Source organism: Neoarius graeffei, chromosome 4 (assembly GCF_027579695.1).
Source record: "Neoarius graeffei isolate fNeoGra1 chromosome 4, fNeoGra1.pri, whole genome shotgun sequence".
NCBI classification, from domain to species: domain Eukaryota; kingdom Metazoa; phylum Chordata; class Actinopteri; order Siluriformes; family Ariidae; genus Neoarius; species Neoarius graeffei.
The window spans coordinates 106,074,939-106,093,646 of NC_083572.1; the positions used below are offsets into that span (position 1 = coordinate 106,074,939).

At 42.1% G+C, this 18,708-nt stretch overlaps 1 protein-coding gene across 2 annotated transcripts in view; it reads left to right on the forward strand.

The window, feature by feature from the left end:
- Positions 1–18,708, forward strand: part of faah (fatty acid amide hydrolase) — a 98,925-nt gene that overhangs the window by 59,379 nt on the left and 20,838 nt on the right. For both annotated transcript variants that reach the window (XM_060920125.1, XM_060920124.1), the window contains exons 7-12: positions 3,417–3,457; positions 3,568–3,692; positions 3,776–3,901; positions 6,048–6,145; positions 6,235–6,334; positions 10,079–10,122. In XM_060920125.1, coding sequence (XP_060776108.1) covers positions 3,417–3,457; positions 3,568–3,692; positions 3,776–3,901; positions 6,048–6,145; positions 6,235–6,334; positions 10,079–10,122 — 534 coding nt within the window. The remainder of the gene's footprint in view (positions 1–3,416; positions 3,458–3,567; positions 3,693–3,775; positions 3,902–6,047; positions 6,146–6,234; positions 6,335–10,078; positions 10,123–18,708) is intronic.

The following is an 18,708-nucleotide window of genomic DNA, read 5'->3' on the forward strand; positions in this document are numbered from 1 at the left end:
TGGGTTCCTGGAGAAAATCCGGCTTTATAATGGGTGTCTATTGCGTTACACACCAGTGGAGCTCGTTAAGTTAGAGTGTAGAGAGCTTGGAAAAATAGCTCAAACTTTCTCATTTAAACTGCGTTTTCAGCCCCAATTTTCACTCCACACACACAATTTTCTCAAAAGTAGTAGCCACACTTGTCCTGATTCACACAATGTGTCTACCTATACGATAGGACTTGCAGTTTTTGAATGAGAAGCCTGAAAGTGAGGAGAGGACAGCCACGCAGCCCCATAGACTGCCATTATAAACTTGGCAGAAAAGTCACTCGTTTTTAACTCGCTCTAGTGACCTCATTTTTTACACTACAGACAAAAAAATTACATCAGTGTGTTCAGGAGAGCCTTGTGGCGCTCACTGTGAAAGAATTTTGTGAATATCTCCTTCCGTTTTCCTGTAAATCCCTGTTGTTTGGAGGGACCTTTTTCTGTGCATTTCTGTCTCTCCCTGCTCAGCGTGTGGGTTGGGGGAGGGGCTGCTCGTTCTCTCACACATACATACACACAGGAGGGAGGGGCTGCTCCCTCTCATAACCCTTTTCCACCAAATCAGTTCCAGGGCTGGTTCGGGGTCAGTGCTGGTGCTGGTTCACAACTCGTTTAACTTGCGAGCCAGCTGAGAACCAGTTTGCTTTTCCATAGCTCGCGGGGCTAAGCGGAGCCACGTCATTACGTCGCTGTATACGGAAGTTGCGGCGCTACGTTTGCATAAACCTTGGCGCGAATATCAAAGCAAAAACAACACGGAAGAAGCAGCAGCGGCAACAACAATAATAATAAATTACTGCGCGTTTGTACAGCTGCGCCTTCTCGTCGCTTAAAAATGGCGATCTTTCGCGGTCTTATTGTTGTCAGTATTAACAACTCTGCCCCCCCGCTGACGTAAGCGGTTCTTTCCTCTGGCCCAGCAGAGAGTTGGTGCTAGCCTGGAACCAGTTTTTCTGGCCCCAGAGCCAGTTCTTTGTCAGTGGAAACAGAAAACCCGGTTCCAAACTAAGCACTGGCCCCGAACCAGCCCTGGATCTGCTTTGGTGGAAAAGGGGCATCAGAGAGACACAGGCTTGTAGCCTCATGGCAAATCCTACATTCACACAGTACAGCTCAGCTCCAGCAACTGTGACTGCTACGCGCACTGCATCACTCTCACGATTTCCCCCAGGGGAATTGTCGTCTCTGTACGCGCAAGGGTAGGGGTGAGGGTCGCGGGCTTCAGTCTGATTGACGTGTCAGTATCCAATCATTTTGAGGTGGTTACCTCGATAGGATTTGATGGCGTTTTTCCTTTATTTTACACTGTAGACTGGATTAAAATATTTCGTTTTTGGGTCAAACCTTCTATTGTACTGCTTGCAACATGGGTGTGAGGAGCTTTTCAAGCAATATGGTAAAAAATACTCCTGAAAAAAAATCTTGTACTGCACCTTTAACACATGCATGAGAAAATTATTGAAATGTTTCAAAACAGTGTTCCTCAAAGAAAGGTACAATGGGGTTTGCATATTTTACCCTCTACGATGCATGTTATCATGAAATGATTCAAGGAGTCTGGAGGAATTTCGTTGCGTTAAGGGCAAGGGCTCAAGTCTAATCTGAACACCTGTGATCTCCGATCCCTCAGACGGCACTGCATCAAGAACTGCCATTCATCTATAGTGGATAGAACCACACGGGCTCGGGATTACTTTGGCAACCATTTGTTAAGCTACAATACAGACTTGTATCCACAAACACCAATTAAAACTTTACTGTGCAAAAAGGAAGCCTTATGTTAACTGTGTCCAGAAGCTCCACTGACTTCTCTGGGCTTGGAGGCATCTGGTATGGACCATCACACAGTGGAAACGTGTATTGTGGTCATATGGCTCAGTATTCCAGGTCTCTCCAAACGGAACGTTTCTGGTTGAGAGTACGTCGTGCGCGTTCTGGCTGCCGCTTCTCACCGGAGCTTTTTATTTTATTTTCTCTCCTTTATTTATTTATTTATTTATTTATTTTTGGTGTGTGTGTGTGTGTTTGTGTAGTCTGGTTATGGTGTAGCTCCGGGCCCAGTTTTGGGCGTCAGTTCCCTCCAGGCCTTGGTTCGCCATGGGTGATGCCTGTGCTCCTAGCAATGGACTGCAGGGAGCTCGTTGCTCATTTTAACATTGTGGTTGTCCAGCGCTGTGCTTGGCGTGATGTTGCTCTGTGGCATCACAGCATGGTGGTGCGTCTGTGCTCACTTTGTGGATCCATGGCGTGGTGTTCCAAGTGATGTTGTCCGGCGGCGGCTGTGCTGGCGGTGTGGGACTTGTTTTCGTGCGCCTTTTGGTGGGACTGTGGCTGCTACACCACTGGAATGACATCCTGACGTCTATTTGGTGGACTTTTATCTTCTCCTTATAATTGTAAAGTGACTTTAGGTTTTGAGAAAGGTGCTCTATAAATTGAACTTATTATTTATTGGAAGAAATGGATGCCGTATGCTCTAAACCAAAGACGAAAAGGATTATCCAGACTGTTACCAGGAACAACTCCAAACGTCAGGGTGTGTCATGGTATGGAGTTGTGTCCGTGCCCTTGGTAAAGGTAACTTGCACTTCTGCGATGGAGCATTAATGCAGAAAAGTACACAGATTTTGGAGCAACATCTGCTGCCTTCAAGATGACATCTTTTCCAAGGAGATTTCAACAAGACAACACAAAACCACATTCTGCACACATTACAAAGGCGTGGCTGTGGAAGAAGAGGGTGTGTCCCCTCTGTAGAGAATATGGGGAGAATTTTGAAACAAAATTATGATCATGACGACCCCGTACTGTTACACACCTTAAGATCTGTTTGCAGGAAGAATGGGACAAAATAACATCTGAAACACTTCATCACTTGGTGATGTCAGTCCCTAAACATCTTAAGTGTTGGGAGAAGGAATGGCAACATTATAAAGTGGTAAATGCTTTAGTGTCCCACTTTTTTTTTTTTTTAAATGTGTTGCAAGAATCAAAATTGGAATAAAATTCATGAAGTAAAACATCAAATACTGTGCTGTTGTATTGTTCTGAGTTCAATACAGGACAGAGATTATTTACAAATTGTTTTCAACATGCTGTCCCAAATTTGTCTGATTTGGGTTTGTATGTGTAATTGGGAGAGGCTTGTGTTTTTTTTTTTTTTGTTTTTTTTTTTTTTTTGCTTTGGGGTTCATTGAATTATGATATTGATATAAAATACATAAGTGATAACACACCATGAACCTACTTCCCAGCAATATCTAAAAGTAGTTTTATGAAATCTGTAATCATTATTAAAGTTTTGCAATCATTGTCTGAGGGGGGAAATGTAATGCAAGCAATATTTAACACCAATGATGATTTTTTTTTTTTTTAAAATATTTTAGCACGCATGGACTCGACTCCTGTGTGAAAGGCGGGAAGACGGGTAAAGAAAGCACAGCACCAACAAATCGCACAATTTTCTGACAGGTTTCTAAAGTGACCTGACAAATGTGTAAAATACAGTATCTTTAGAATAAATACATTTGTTTCCAGTCCTGGCGGCCGTTGGTCCCATGGCCCGTGATGTGGAGAGTCTGGCTCTGTGTATGAGAGCTTTACTCTGCACAGACATGTTCACTCTGGACCCTACAGTTCCTCCAATACCATTCAACCAGCAGGTACCGAACACAGTCCGCTTTGGTGCAGCAGTGTTGTGTGTCATGTCTCTTGGTACCCAACCACATTTTTGTTTTGTGAACAGGTATACGAGAGCTCAGAGCCCCTGAGGATTGGATACTATGAGAACGATGGGTACTTTCAGCCGTCTCCAAGCATGAGCAGAGCTCTACGGGAGACCAAAGAACTCCTGGAGAAAGCAGGACACACGGTATCAGTGCTCCAGCCTCGCGTGTGTCATTTTGGAGACAGAAGCTGTAGGGAAAGTAAACAGGATTTATGAAAAAAGTGACATTAGAATCCAAAGCAAGACTCTGATTACAGATAATAATATAATGCAAGGGGAACTTAAATAAAACCTGAAACATCACCAGACACTAGAAATATAGAAAGCTAGAAAAGCAAGGAGACCAGAAACTAAAACTATTGCGACAGAGACCAAGATGCTACAGAGACAAGAAACTAATTGTTTTTAGACCCACATATACAGGATAAATATTCTACAAAGGAAGGAAACACTGCATCTGCTTGCTTTATGGTGTGTGTGTGTGTGTGTGTGTGTGTAAGCTCTTGTGTACAAGAAACTAGGGAGATGGGGAAACTACGGAGCCATGAAACTGAGAAAACTAGGGAGGTGGGGAAACTATGGAGCCATGAAACTAGGGAGACAGGAAATTGGGGGAATCTAGGGAGACGGGAAACTAGGGAGATGGGAAACAGGAAACTATGGAGCCATGAAACTAGGGAGACTGGAAACTGGGGAAACTATGGAGACATGAAATTAGGGAGACTGGAAACAAGGGAGACTATAGAGACATGAAACTGGGGAGACGTAGTCTGGCTAATGCAACTTCAAAGCTCTGTGAGCATTTGGTCTGGCAAAGATATTAAGCCCAACCATTTCCCAAAGCGCGTGGTTGACCCGCCTCCCTGAAATGCCTCAGTTTGCTACTGGTCGAAGCCAGAAAAGGCTGTGACGAAGCTTAAACCAATCACATCACTCTTTCCTCTGACGTATGTGACGCGACGGAAACTGCTTGAGTAACAGGGAGAAGATAAATACCTCCAGGGCTGCTCTTTGCTCCGTTTTCAATGAGAACTTCCCGTTGAATGCTTTCAATACAGCATCTACCGCTGTGTCAAAGGCTTGCCGCTGCTCCATGTTCGTAATGTTTCTAGTGAATGAAGCGCTTCCGGCATAGATTCTGTAAACAATCTATGGCTTCCGGTTGCAGTTCTACTACGTCACTGCCTTGAACACGCCTCTACCCAGGGCCGTTGGAGATGCTCAAAGTTGATTGGCTCCCGATTTTTCGGGAGCTTGGAAGAGCTGGAGATGGCTTGCCTTGCCAGACTAAGTTTGCAACAGCCCCCCGTGTTGCGTCACACTTGGGATGGGTGGGCCCAGGCTAGGGGAGATGGTAAACTGGGAGATGGGGAAACTATGGAGACATGAAACTAGGGAAACAGGAAATTGGGAGATGGAGAAACTATGGAGACATGAAATTAGGGAGACGGGAAATTGGGGGAAACTAGGGAGATGGGGAAACTGGGAAACAATGGAGCCATGAAACTAGGGAGACGGGAAACTGGGAAAACTAGGGAGATGGAAAATTGGGGGAAACTAGAGAGACGGGAAAGTGGAAGATGGGGAAACTATGGAGACATGAAATTAGGGAGACGGGAAACTAGGGAGACTATGGAGACATGAAACTGGGGAGATGGTAAACTGGGAGATGGGGAAACTAGGGAAACAGGAAATTGGGAGATGGGGAAACTATGGAGACATGAAATTAGGGAGATGGGAAACTGGGGAAATAGGAAACTACGGAGCTGGGAAATTGAGAAAACTAGGGAGATGGGAAATTGGGAGATGGGGAAACTATGGAGACATGAAATTAGGGAAACGGGAAATTGGGAGATAGGGAAACTATGAAGACCTAAACCTAGAAAACCATGGAGACAGGAAACAAAGACTCAAACTGTGGAGACAGGAAACTAGGAAATCAGGAAATGACAAGGACATTAAACTAAAAAAACAACTAAGCTAAAAACTAGGGAGACGGACAACTAGAAAACTAGGGAAATAGGAAACTAGTGAGACAGAAAATTATAGAGACAGGATGAATTGAGACAAGGAACTAGAAAACTAGTGTAGGAAACTACAGAGACTGGAAACTAGGAAGATGGGAATGATGACGTGAAACTTAAAAAAAAAAAAAAAAAAAAAGTAAATGAAGGAGATGGGAAACTATAGAGATATGAAACCAGAAACTAGTGAGACAGGAAAAAATCTATCATTTGAACTGGTGTGTGAATTCCTCCTGTGTTTCCTCCTTTCACTCTCTTGGCTGTAGCTGATTCCGTTTACCCCTCCCCGGATGTTCACCGCCTTCCATGAATACGTTTTGAGGGGAAACCTTGCAGATGCAGGCTCCACACTCATGCAGCACTTGTGAGTCACTTTTTAAAAGTAATTTTTCATTTTGTCATTAGTTTTATAGCGACTGTTAAACAATCCTGTAAGTTGTGGTGTGTTTTCAGTAAGGAAGGCCCGGTCGATCCATGTCTGAAGTTTCAGGTTGCACTCTGTGAGCTTCCTCTGTTTGTGAAGAGAATGATTTCGCTGCTCCTCAGACCCATTGTGAGTTTAGTCAACTAATTTGGTTAATGTACCGTATGTCTCAGGTGCATAAGTTTTTGGACAGTGATACAATTTGTATTTGAAACGAAGCAATTAAAATGTGATTGGAAATGTAGAATTTCAGCTTTAATTCAAGGTGTTTTAAAAATATTGTATTAACCTTTTAGGAATTAGACTTCTTTTATTATTTTTTTTAACATGGTCCCTCTTTTCATAGGCTCAAAAGTAGCTGGACAATTGACTGAGCACTTTCATGGCCCGTTATGGCCTGTTTCCTTGATGGTTCATGACAAATTTAAGGAGATAAAAGATCTGGAATTGATTTCCAAGTGTTGAATTTACATTTGGCAGCTGTTCATGGAAATTCTCAATATACTGTACAACTTCCAAAGAAATGTCCATATAAGTGCAGAACATCATTAGGCTGGGGAAAAAAACAAAAAACTATCAAAGAGATGGGAGAAGTTTTAGAAGTGGCCAGATCAACAATTTGGTACATTCTTAAACAGAAGGAATGCATTGGCGAGTTCATGAACACCTGGAAGACCACTGAAGATAACTAAAGTTAATGATTGTAGAATTCCTTCCTTTGTGAAGGAAAAACACCTTCGCATCATCTAACCAAGTCGAGAACACTCCTGAGGAAGGCAGAGTGTCATTGTCCAAGTCTACAATCAAGAGACATCTTCATGAATGTAAATACAGAGGGTTTACCTCAAGATACTGTAGGTGCAATTAATTTTAAGTGATCAGTCTCATTAATAATCTCATTAAATCACTCATTGAATCAGTCTCATTAATTAATGCCATTAATTTTGGTGCTTAATAATAAATTACCAAACAGCTAAATTATGGTATATTCCAAATTATTATGATCACTTGCGTATTCCATAACTCATGCACCTTGGAATTCTTTTGAGATTGGATGACTTCAAAGAATATTAGGCACAACAAATAAACACACAGTTTGATAGAATAATTGAATTTATTATAAAGATAAAAATGAATAATAGCAGTTGAAGTCTTCAGCAAACAGTGAGGTGTGTGTGTGTGTGAGAGGCCTTATGGCCTAAACAAAAAGGTTAGCCTAGCTTGCTAACGAGACAAAAGAATTAGCCGTGTGTGGCTAGCTAAGGTCCAAGAATCCTACCTCGTGGAGTTAAGACAAAAGGTGTGCGTGTGGGGGAGGGGCCGCCACGTGTTCCCTTGAGACAATACAATTAGCCCTGGACGCTAATGAGACAAAATAATTAGCTGTAGGCTAATTCCACTAGCTTATAACATTTACTAAATCCACTGAAATCTTGATGAGGTCAAAATGTGTAGTAATGAAATTAAAGTGTTAGAAAGGAATTGAGAGCATGCAAAGCCTATCTATTAAACAATTGAGACAAAATTAGAACAATAATTAATTCAACACCCTATGTGTTTATAGTGTACACAATTAAACCGTTCCTGAGTTTAAATTCACACTAGTTCAAAAAGCTAATTCCTAAGACTAGTCTTTATGCCCAAAATGCCAATCTTGCTCCAGTACCTTGTCTCTGTGTAGGAATACAGAGAAGCTACGAAGAGGCTGAAATTCACAGGAGCTCGTGAAGACTTCTGTAGAAGGCAGAGAATTCTTGATCCGACGCTTTGTAGTTCGTGGGAAGAAAGTCTCTGATCAAACAATGTGCACAGCGCTTTTAGTTAGAAGGAATCCGGTCGCTTCTAACTTTAAATTAAACTGCTTTGGGTGGCAGTTGTACGTACTTATAATGAGCAAATGAAAAGAAACCGGTTGTACTCAATCTGAGTTAAAATCGCGCGGTTTTGGAGTTTTACCGTGGCCAGTGGCAAACGAAAACGCGCTGAATTCTGTTTCTGATAGAAAGACGTCTTTATCGGGGTTGCTCTGACGAGCGGATCTCTTTGTGCCTGAAGACGCTGGTCCAGACGAGAGAGAGAGCGCAACGGAAGCGTGTTCAGTTACTTATGGCTTCATGGAGGATGTGATGTAGGTGATCCCGCCCAGGCATGACGTAGGTCAATGCGGAAGTGGGTTGATGGGATTTGTAGTTTCCAGACGGGATGGTGGCTTCTGTACTTACAATACAAACCACTAGGAACACTCAAGAACAGAAAGGTCAGAGTAGACTTTGCTGGAAATCCTGCTCAGTTCTGGAACAGGATTCTTTAGACACATGAAACCAAGATGAACTTTTAGCAGAATGATGGGAAGAGAAGAGGATGGAGAAAGAAAGGCAGGACTTGCAATCCAAAGCATAACCACATCATCTGTAAAACATGGAGGACGTGAGCATGTACGGCCGCCAATAGATCTGGATCATTGGTGTTTATTGATTGATGTGACAGCTGTTAGAAGTAGCAGGATGAATTCTCAAGTGTATAGCATTATACTTTCTGATCAGATTCAGTCAAATGCTGCAAAACTGATAGGACAGAGCTTCACAGTGCAGATAGATAATGACCCAAAACATATCAAGAAAGCAACCCAGAAGCTTCTCATCTCATCAACACTAGCCGCTTTATCCTGTTCTACAGGGTTGCAGGCAAGCCGGAGCCTATCCCAGCTGACTACGGGCGAAAGGCGGGGTACACCCTGGACAAGTTGCCAGGTCATCACAGGGCTGACGCATAGACACAGACAACCATTCACATTCACACCTACGGTCAATTTAGAGTCACCAGTTAACCTAACCTGCATGTCTTTGGGCTGTGGGGGAAACCGGAGCACCCGGAGGAAACCCACGGGGAGAACATGCAAACTCCGCACAGAAAGGCCCTCGCCGGCCACGGGGCTCGAACCTGGACCTTCTTGCTGTGAGGCGACAGCGCTAACCACTACACCACCGTGCCGCCTGACCCAGAAGCTTCTTAAGGCAAATAATGTTCTTGGAATGTTCTTAAATGGCAGAGTCAGTCAACTCAGTTGAACTGATTTTCACTTGCTGAAGGCAGAAAGACCTACAAATGAGCTGCAACTGAAGGCGGCTGGAGTAAAGACTTGGCAGATCATCTCCTGGGAGGAAACTCTGCATTGTTTGATGTCCATTGGTTCTAGATTTCAGGCAGTCGCTAATTGATTGTGAAGGCTTTGCACGCAAGTATTAAAAATGATAGAACTGCTTAATTTATAATGTTAATGGTAATTTGTCCAATTACTTTTGAGTCTGTGAAAATGGAGGGACTATGCATAAAAAAGGGCTATAATTCCTAATGAGATATTCTTGTTAAATGCCTTGAATTAAAGCTGAAAGTCTACAATCACATTTTGATGTATAATTATTTTATTAAAATATTTTGATGAATAATTTTAACTTGAAATGTTTTATGAAGGAGTTAATTGTATACGACTGTGCTCTTGAATTCTTGAAAGGCCTAAAAGGTGTTGATTTTGATATTCTACAGCACAGCTCTAAACCTAGTTCTATTGTAAGTTTATATCAGTATTCTCATTCTAATGTTATTGTTGCTTGAGTAGCAGCGAACCTGTGCAGGTGTTTTTTTTTTTTAAAGATGGTTTTTAATTTTAAAAAGTTAGTTTTGCTTCGAAATGTTAGAGTAAACTGCATATTGATTGATGTGATCAGAATTTTTATTTATTTTATTGGTAAGGACATGAGCTGCAGCGTTCTGAATTAACTGGAGCTTATTTAAAGACAGCATGACAGCCTGTAAGACTATAAATATTTTATTTTGTGCTTGTATTAATTTTTTTTTTTTTGTCTTTCTCCTTAGTATCCACGCATGGCTGCAGCTATTCATGCCTGCTGTGGAGTCAGGTAAGACCTCAAGTCAGGAGATGTCGAGTAAGATCTCTTTAAAATGAAACGAGCGACAGCACTGATCCGAAACCCATACACTACCGTTCAAAAGTTTGGGGTCACTTTGAAATGTCCTTATTTTTGAAAGAAAAGCACTGTTCTTTTCAATGAAGATCACTTTAAACTAATCAGAAATCCACTCTATACATTGCTAATGTGGTAAATGACTATTCTAGCTGCAAATGTCTGGTTTTTGGTGCAATATCTCCATAGGTGTATAGAGGCCCATTTCCAGCAACTCTCACTCCAGTGTTCTAATGGTACAATGTGTTTGCTCATTGCCTCAGAAGGCTAATGGATGATTAGAAAACCCTTGTACAATCATGTTAGCACAGCTGAAAACAGTTTAGCTCTTTAGAGAAGCTATAAAACTGACCTTCCTTTGAGCAGATTGAGCCCATGTTTACATTAGACCGTATCAGCGGATCATCAGATTAACGTTTTTAAAACGATTCGCGTGCACACAGCAATACCAATACACGGATACGCTCGGCTCCGCAGGCATCCTGCGCTCCAAATCACTCCGCCCTGAACAGCGAGTGCCCTCTGGAGGGTGCGCACTCCGGCCCTGCGCAGCTCACAGAGCGCGCGAGTGAAGTGAACAAGCTGTGATTCGGGACTGAGCCGCTGTGTGTGTGATCCCAGCGCATATCACTTAGCACTTGCAAGTGGAAGGATGGCAAGCCTAAAGACAATCATAACTACACAATGGGCAGTATTTGCATCAGTATTTGCAGTGTTTTCATACTTTTATACTCTTTAATGAAAGGTGATACAAGGCGGAAGTCCGCGCCGTTTTTCAGCAGTCGCGTCACATGACCAACGCCAGCGAATCAGGAAGGTGGATGTCACAGTGACGTTGTCCAATGAGACGCCAGCTAGAGCTCAGCACAGCGTATCCGCGTATTCTGAATGTTTACACAGCACCGGAGCTGACGCGATCTGGATTGAATACGTGGACGCTGGCGGATTCCCGTTTCCCGGCGTTTGCAGGCGGTTTAATGTAAACGGACAGTGCATCCGCGAAGAAAACGAGACAGATACGGTCTAATGTAAACTTGGCCCGAGTTTCTGGAGCATCACATTTGTGGGGTCGATTAAATGCTCAAAATGGCCAGAAAAATGTCTTGACTATATTTTCTATTCATTTTACAACTTGTGGTGGTAAATAAAAGTGTGACTTTTCATGGAAAACACAAAATTGTCTGGGTGACCCCAAACTTTTGAACGGTAAGGTAGGTATCAGTATATTGGAGAAATACCAGCAAAAAATTGTGGATCGGATAAAGAACTAATTTTATCTCATTCATTTAATTTAATGTTTTCATGTAAAGAGACTTGACTGGATTTGTTGTTAAGAATGATTTTATTCTATTGTATAAATATTTTTAGCTATGCATTTCTTCCTGTGTTGTTTGAGTTCTTGTGTTAAAAATATAATTTTAAAAGTCCACTAAGATGACAATGTGTTCCCCCCCACTATAGAGATCTTGCAGTCACGTGACCAGAAAGTACACAACTGCCATCTTGTCGGTCAAAAACACAGCTGAATACTGCTGCACTCGTGTACAGAATGGATCAATTTCAACCGACGGACTACACGGCTCATTTTTCTAATGAACAGATAACTAGATATATGTCTAAAATGAACGATCTACAGATTAGTGACCCTTATGGCTTACCGGACGGAGTTTTCACGACCGGATTTTGAACTGCCAGTGGAATACCCGGACGTGTATAATTACCTCATTAACTTTCCCTCGCTGTTCAGTGGTGAAGCACTGCGTGCTTATAAATCTCTGGACAGTTATCTTTACAGAAATTCAGGATTTGTCAGCGACTCAGATGTGGCATCTTGTAAACAAGAATCCTCATTGGATGGGTAAGTCACTTAAGTATTGAGTATAGCACTGACCAGCCGATTATAGAATAGAATAAGGTAATTCCAGCTGTAATTCCAAATTGTCCGTCTTGTTTACATGGATCTGGCGTTGGAGAGGTAGAGGCTTAGCAGTGGAGGTTTGAGTGGCTGTTTTCTGAGCTTAGTCAACAGGCCGGCTCTGCAGCCTCGCTTTTGCTTCCGCTCCCGGCGCCGCCTCCTTCGCTTTGCTTCCGATAACAATCCACGGAGACCCCGCTGGTCTCGCTATCTCATCCGGAATGTTGTGCATGCGATGGAAATCGCTACAAACCGTCATTTTCTGCTGGAAACCAATGTCCAGTAAGTCCATACGGTTGTAGTGGATATTGAAGTCCGGTACAGACGAACAACACGCAAAAAAATACACAAAAAACATAAAAAACGTGCACAGGTAGGGAGAGCTTGTAGCCGCAGCTGTTGTAGTAGAATTGCATATAGACCCTTTTCAGTCACGTGACCTTCGTAAACGCGTCCACCATTTTGGACATGTAGCGGACTTCGGCTCGAATTGGTTTGAATGCGAGGAAGGCGACAAAAGGAGCGAGATGCAGAAAACCCCTTCGCTATCCAGTGACGTAGGGCATTTACAGGGCGAGCAGAGGGAGAGGTATTTTCAAAAATTGAGGTTAGCAGGCTTAGAGAGCGACGTTTATCTGCTTCCGCCTGGATTGTTTACAGACGTACGGAAGTACACGAAGCCACAAAGACTGCAACAATAATACCTAACACACATTTAAGTATCCGTCGTAAAGACGTGAAACTCGTCGAGTGACGAGTGTGTTCATTGATAAGCTAACACAATCTAAAAGTAGACATACCATCACACTGCCCTGGCGCTGTGTACAGTTTCCCTTCTATGGTTTGTGCACTCACTATTTGCCATTACTTTCTCCAACCGTTGTTACAGATTACAGGGAACGGCCTGGATTTAAGAGACAAATACATGTTCCTCTTGTTTTGAGCACTTATTTGTAGGCAGTGCTTAATTTGTAAAGTGGGAGGTCCCGGAGCGCAGAGGATGAGCGGCTCCGGTGCGGAAAAAAAGAAGGGGGGAGGGGGCGCGGCGCTGCGCTTCTGGGCATGTTTTGTAATAACACTGCAAATTAAGTTCATCTGCAGATATTTTGTGGATGTCGTTTCATGAGAGAAATCACCAACAAGACAGATATCAAAATCAGACATTAACACTAAATAAACTTGCATTTTTTTATTTAATTATTTGTTTGTTTGGGTTTTTTTGTTACATAGTCAAAAGAGGTGTCGGATCACCGGATCCAGTGTAAATAGCTGCCGGAGCCAACGCCCGAGGTTCCGGAGCGCGCTCCGGCTTGCTCCCCCTGTTTGTAGGACACTGCCTCTGATCTGTCCTACAGTCTACCAACAGCAAATAACACGACGCTAGCTAATGTCGTTAGCTAATAGCTACTACAGAAGAACAAAGAGGTTACAATGGGTTATTTTAGCCTATTTGGTTACACACTCGCCGCCACAGAATGTTAACAGCAATGTAATGCCTTTTCTGGCTAATTTTATTCGTCTTACCTCCAACAAAGTGGTCACTGCACAAGCGCTGGTATGCCGCTATCCATCTTCTCCGTCGGTCAGCATCTACCGGGATCCGATAAAATGATAACCCTTGCCTTGTTTGTTGATGGTTACTACATCCAGGTGCACAACAATATAGTGGCATGATGGAAGTCTTGCTGAAAATAAACACTTTCTTTGCTGCCGTTCCTCAATGCTGGCTGTGGTAAACCACTGGTAGTACATGTCCAAAATGGCGGCCGCGTTTGTCGTGACGTGACGTGAAAAGGGTCCATAGTAGGGTTTTCCAGAAGAAAAGGTAGAAGTAAAAGCAGAAGTAGAAGTAGAAGGCGGAATATGGCGTTTGACCGACAAGATGGCGTCTGTCACAATCTGGATCGGCTGTGACGTCACATGCAAGTGCTCCATACATCTGAAATAGTGTATTAATGAGATGCAACCCTGACTTACGAACAAACCTGAACTCTTTACCTGTAAAACAAGGCTGAAATTATGCGTTATATCACACTTGTACGGAAAAAGGCGGAAATATTGCCGGAAACACCCGAGCTGCTTTCCGAATGGTTTCCGTAAAGTGTGATGTCACTTACAGTACATGGCCATATTTAGATAGATATAGAACTTTGTCATTGTTTTAGAAACAACAAAACAGTTTAGCAGCTCTCAGTACTGGCAGTGCAAAATGCAAGAAACAGGGAATTTGGGGGGGTGAAGAGAACAGTGAGGATCGTTTGCATCCGTATTTAAGATTATTTGAGGTAATGGTTGGATCCAGGTGTTGTGTGGGAGTGTAGCACAGACTATCCCAGCCAGGTTAAGTTATTTAAGTTTTTTTTTTTTTCTTTTATATTTGTTAATCCAGGGGTGCCACTACTTCCTACCACTAAGCTCTCGACGCATTCATAAAAAACTTTATCAAGACGTCACCAGGCTAGCCTACTGTAATTACCGTGGTCGACAGTCCAACCCCTGCAGCAATGCAGAAAGAGGGTAAACAAACACTGAGGATAGGATAGTGTTTGTTTACCCTCTTGTTGTGTTGCCGCGGGGGTTGGACTGTCGACCACGATAATTACAGTAGGCTAGCCTGGTGACGTCTTGATGAGGGAGTTTTTTTTATGAATGAGTTGAGAGCATAGTGGTAGGAAGTGGTGACACCCCTGGATTAATGAACATAAAAGAAAAAAAACTTAAGTTTTGGGTTGTTTTACAATCAGGGTACAAAGTTTGTGTCACAGGGGTCCAAAATTCAAATTGATTCAAGCTGGTTCTTGTACCAGTTTTTAAGTGAAGGACAAGTTAAAGAACAGATAGGCATGTGTAATAGTTTGTATTCTAACAAGATTAAGTGTAGCTTTAAGCAGGGCTGGGAGAAACAAATGAAATGATTCTCGGAGAGGACTTTTTTTTTTTGGGCAATTCAGAATCCACTACTTCCGTAGTGCTTTTAAATATAAGGCTGTAAGCTTTGTGTTAGTTGTCTCTAATATTTATGTCCCAATATCTTGACCACATTGTAGGATGAAAATGATCATTTTAGATATGTTATTTTATATTGAAAAATTAGCTGTCTTGGAGAGGACATTTTTTTGGATACATACTAATTTGATCAAAATGGTCTGAAAACTTACTGGCATTCAACATTAAAACTTAACTATGTTTCCAATGATATGGAACCAAATATTTGTTTTATGGTATAAAGAATGATTCAAGTGCATCCCTTTTGAAGCTACCTGTGGTTAAAAAAAAAAAAGCACTTTTTCTAAATGACACGAGTAATTTTGCTAAATATGACATATTGCCATACATTCACCAAAAATAACGTAATCACCAAATTTCTTTTTGCATGGTAAATAGAGCTATCACAGGGCTACAATAAACAACCAAGTTTATTTAGTCAAGCCTTTTGATATTGAAGATAATAAGTGTTAAATGTGATTTTTAGCTTGCGTACCCTGATTGACCAAAGACAATCATGCCAAGGCTGCATCATCCACAACTCGACCCCATGCAAGTATCACAGAGACTGTCAGGGAGACCGTCACCACAGAGACGGTCATGGAGACCCTCACAAAGACCTCACCAAAGTCCCAATCTCAGTCTCGCTCTTCTGACTTTGTTGTACCATCTCCGTCTCCCCCCTGCATGGATTTCCCTAAAAGTATGCAGAGACTGCTGCCAATGGCTGCACTCTCTTTTTCCAGCCCAAATCATTTGCGACAAGCAGTGTACTAGGGGTGTGCAAAAATATCGATACGGTGATATATCGCGATACTTTGTCTTCTGATTCAATATCGATACTCAAAATTTGAATATCGATATTTTTTCAAATAATAAATCATGTTTCAGACAGGTTGTAAATCCAGTACGACTTCCGCACCTCCCCTCTGCGAGGTGTCGCTGTGCCGCTTCCTCACTGCAAGGCACTCTTCGTCTTCTCTTTTTTCCCCGGCAGTTGCAGTGAGGGGAAAAAAAACAAGCAAGCATGGCTGTTAACATAAACCTAGAGACGCCGCCGAACTTTAAGGCAGATGTTTGGAGGCACTTTGGATTCCAAAGGAAAGGAGAAAAAAAACAGTGAGCCGGTGTTCTGTAAAGTTATCCTACCTCTTGGATTTGTCCTACCAAGCCTACTGCGCATGCGCGAAATCCAGGAGGGTAGGAAAATTCAACAGTAGTTTTGTCCTACCGATCAGCTGGGCTGATAGAAAATCGGTGAGTATTTCACGCATTTGCCGATTTTTATGTTTTGTGCGTATTGGTCGAGTCTTTGGCCGAGTCAAATAATTTGTAATGCCTTGTTTTGAATAATAAACCGGTCTGTATGAGAACTCGCTAATTCATGTGTTCTGCGCATGCGCAGTAGGCTTCTCGCATGCGCAGTAGGAGACTAAGATGCACACTGCACTTTTCAATGTGTTTCAGACAGTGTGTTGTTCCTGCAAAATAAGCAGAAGTTAAATGTTCTCCGGTATATGTTCTCAAGTTTACAAAGAACAAATTATTAGTGTTAGCACTGAAATGTATGTGCAGTCTGCAGTGCAAGTTTTAAGTTTTCATAAAACAATTTGATTCTGCTTGTTAAGCAGCACTGATGTGTCCATGCTTACAGAAAAGTTGAGAATACGAGCACAGAAATGGGAATTTTCTGTATGTTGTAGTGAAGCAACTCTTGGTTTTGCCAGCAGTGGAATAGAGACAAATATATGTCTGGCAAGAGTGTGTAGTTATGTATGTGAAATGTAATTTTACAGTGGTCAATAAATTCTGATTTTCTTCAGTGACAGATATCGTGATGTGGTTGAAATTTCTTGCAATATATCGATTATCGCAGAATCGCTGTACCGTGATATTATCGTTATCGTGGGCAAAATATTGCCATAGTATCGTATCGTGAGGTATCTGGTGATACCCAGCCCTACAGTGTAGGGGATAGTGGGGTAAGATGAGCCACTTTTTACATTTTTCATCATAACTACATGTTAAAGCCATTTTTGCTTCCAGTCTACACACCATACCAAATTTCAAAGTGTACTGTTACTATCTGAGCAAAACATAATTGATAAGCTCTTATGGTTATATTACCTCTTGAAAAAAAAAGTCAAGTGGCTCAACTTACCCCATGCATGGGGTAAGATGAGCCACTGTGTGGGGTAAATTGAGCCAACACAAAACATGTTAGGTTAACAAAGTAAACAACTTTTATTATTAGAAATGCAATCAATGAATCAAGTCAAGTCAATCAAGTGGGGGATAGGGCCGTTGCATAGAGAAGGGGAGATGAAGAGAGAGGTGATAGAATGAGGGATAGATAGGGATAGATAGGGAGGGATAGATAGATGGATAGAGAGAGAGATATGCGTAGATAGATAGAAAGAGGGATGGTTAGAGAGGGAATGAGAGATATACTATATTATAGAAATTACTAAAACAGTAGAACAGTGCCAAAAAAATCTTATTTCTTTCAGTAGGTTAAAACATTGCTAAAACATGCAGCAATCATTCCATCAATCATTCAATCATTTCATCATTATTCAATGTTCCAAGCGTTCAAATTGCAAGGGAGCACCATTTGCCTCTCCCTCCATGCTGTCCCCCCAACAGTAAAGGGGCGGGGCAATTTTTTTCACAATATCCTGTCTTGACAGGACAGCCTCATCTTTCTCTTTGAAGACAAAGGTTGGCTTTCTTGCAGAGCCATGGCATGACCGGCTTCTTTTGAGAAATCTTGCCTCTATTTCGAAGACATCCAATTTGATTATCTGGCCAATGAAGAAATGCACTTTCTTCTTCCCCGTGAATTTTGCCACAACATAATCCCCCACATCTAACAACTGGTCTTCCTCATCTGATGTCATATATATGTTGTTGTCATATATGACCAGTAAATGTGAAAACTTAAGTGTCATCCATATTGGGTAAGCTCAGCCACCAATGGGGTAAGTTGAGCCAGTGGCTCAACTTGCCCCACATCTAATGGCTCATCATACCCCATGGCCACCATTTTGTAGAAAAATGCTAATAAAGGGGATTAGGCTAATCAAAATTATTTTTATTAGCATTCATATCATAGCTTAGAAAGCCACTAACTTAACCCTAATGTGTCTAAATATTATTCTACTTTTGTCTTCTCTAAATCATCTTCACTGTGGACAAACATGGAATTGACTTAGAAAGCACAAAAACACATTTTTATAAATATGTCCCTCACTTAGTTTGACATGTGGTGCTCCTCTCCACAAGTGTAAGTAAATGGTCCCGGCCCCCTTTGAATGTGGTCACATGGTCACATTTGTTTACTGTTTCTTAGAAACAGGGGGTGGCTCATCTTACCCCCTGGCTCATCTTACCCCGCTCTCCCCTACCCAGTTCATCAAAAATCAACCAACAGACTGAATTGTGTTCGCCCAGGACTTTCAGCTGGCTACCAATCTTTTTCACCATCTAAAAAATACATGACATCTCCAATCCTTCCCCCTCCCAACCTCATGGAACATACAGAGAGTCTTGTATGATGTGCTGTGGGTCCCTGCATTGGGTGTAGTTTTGAAAACAAGCTGGGACCCAGTATGCCTATG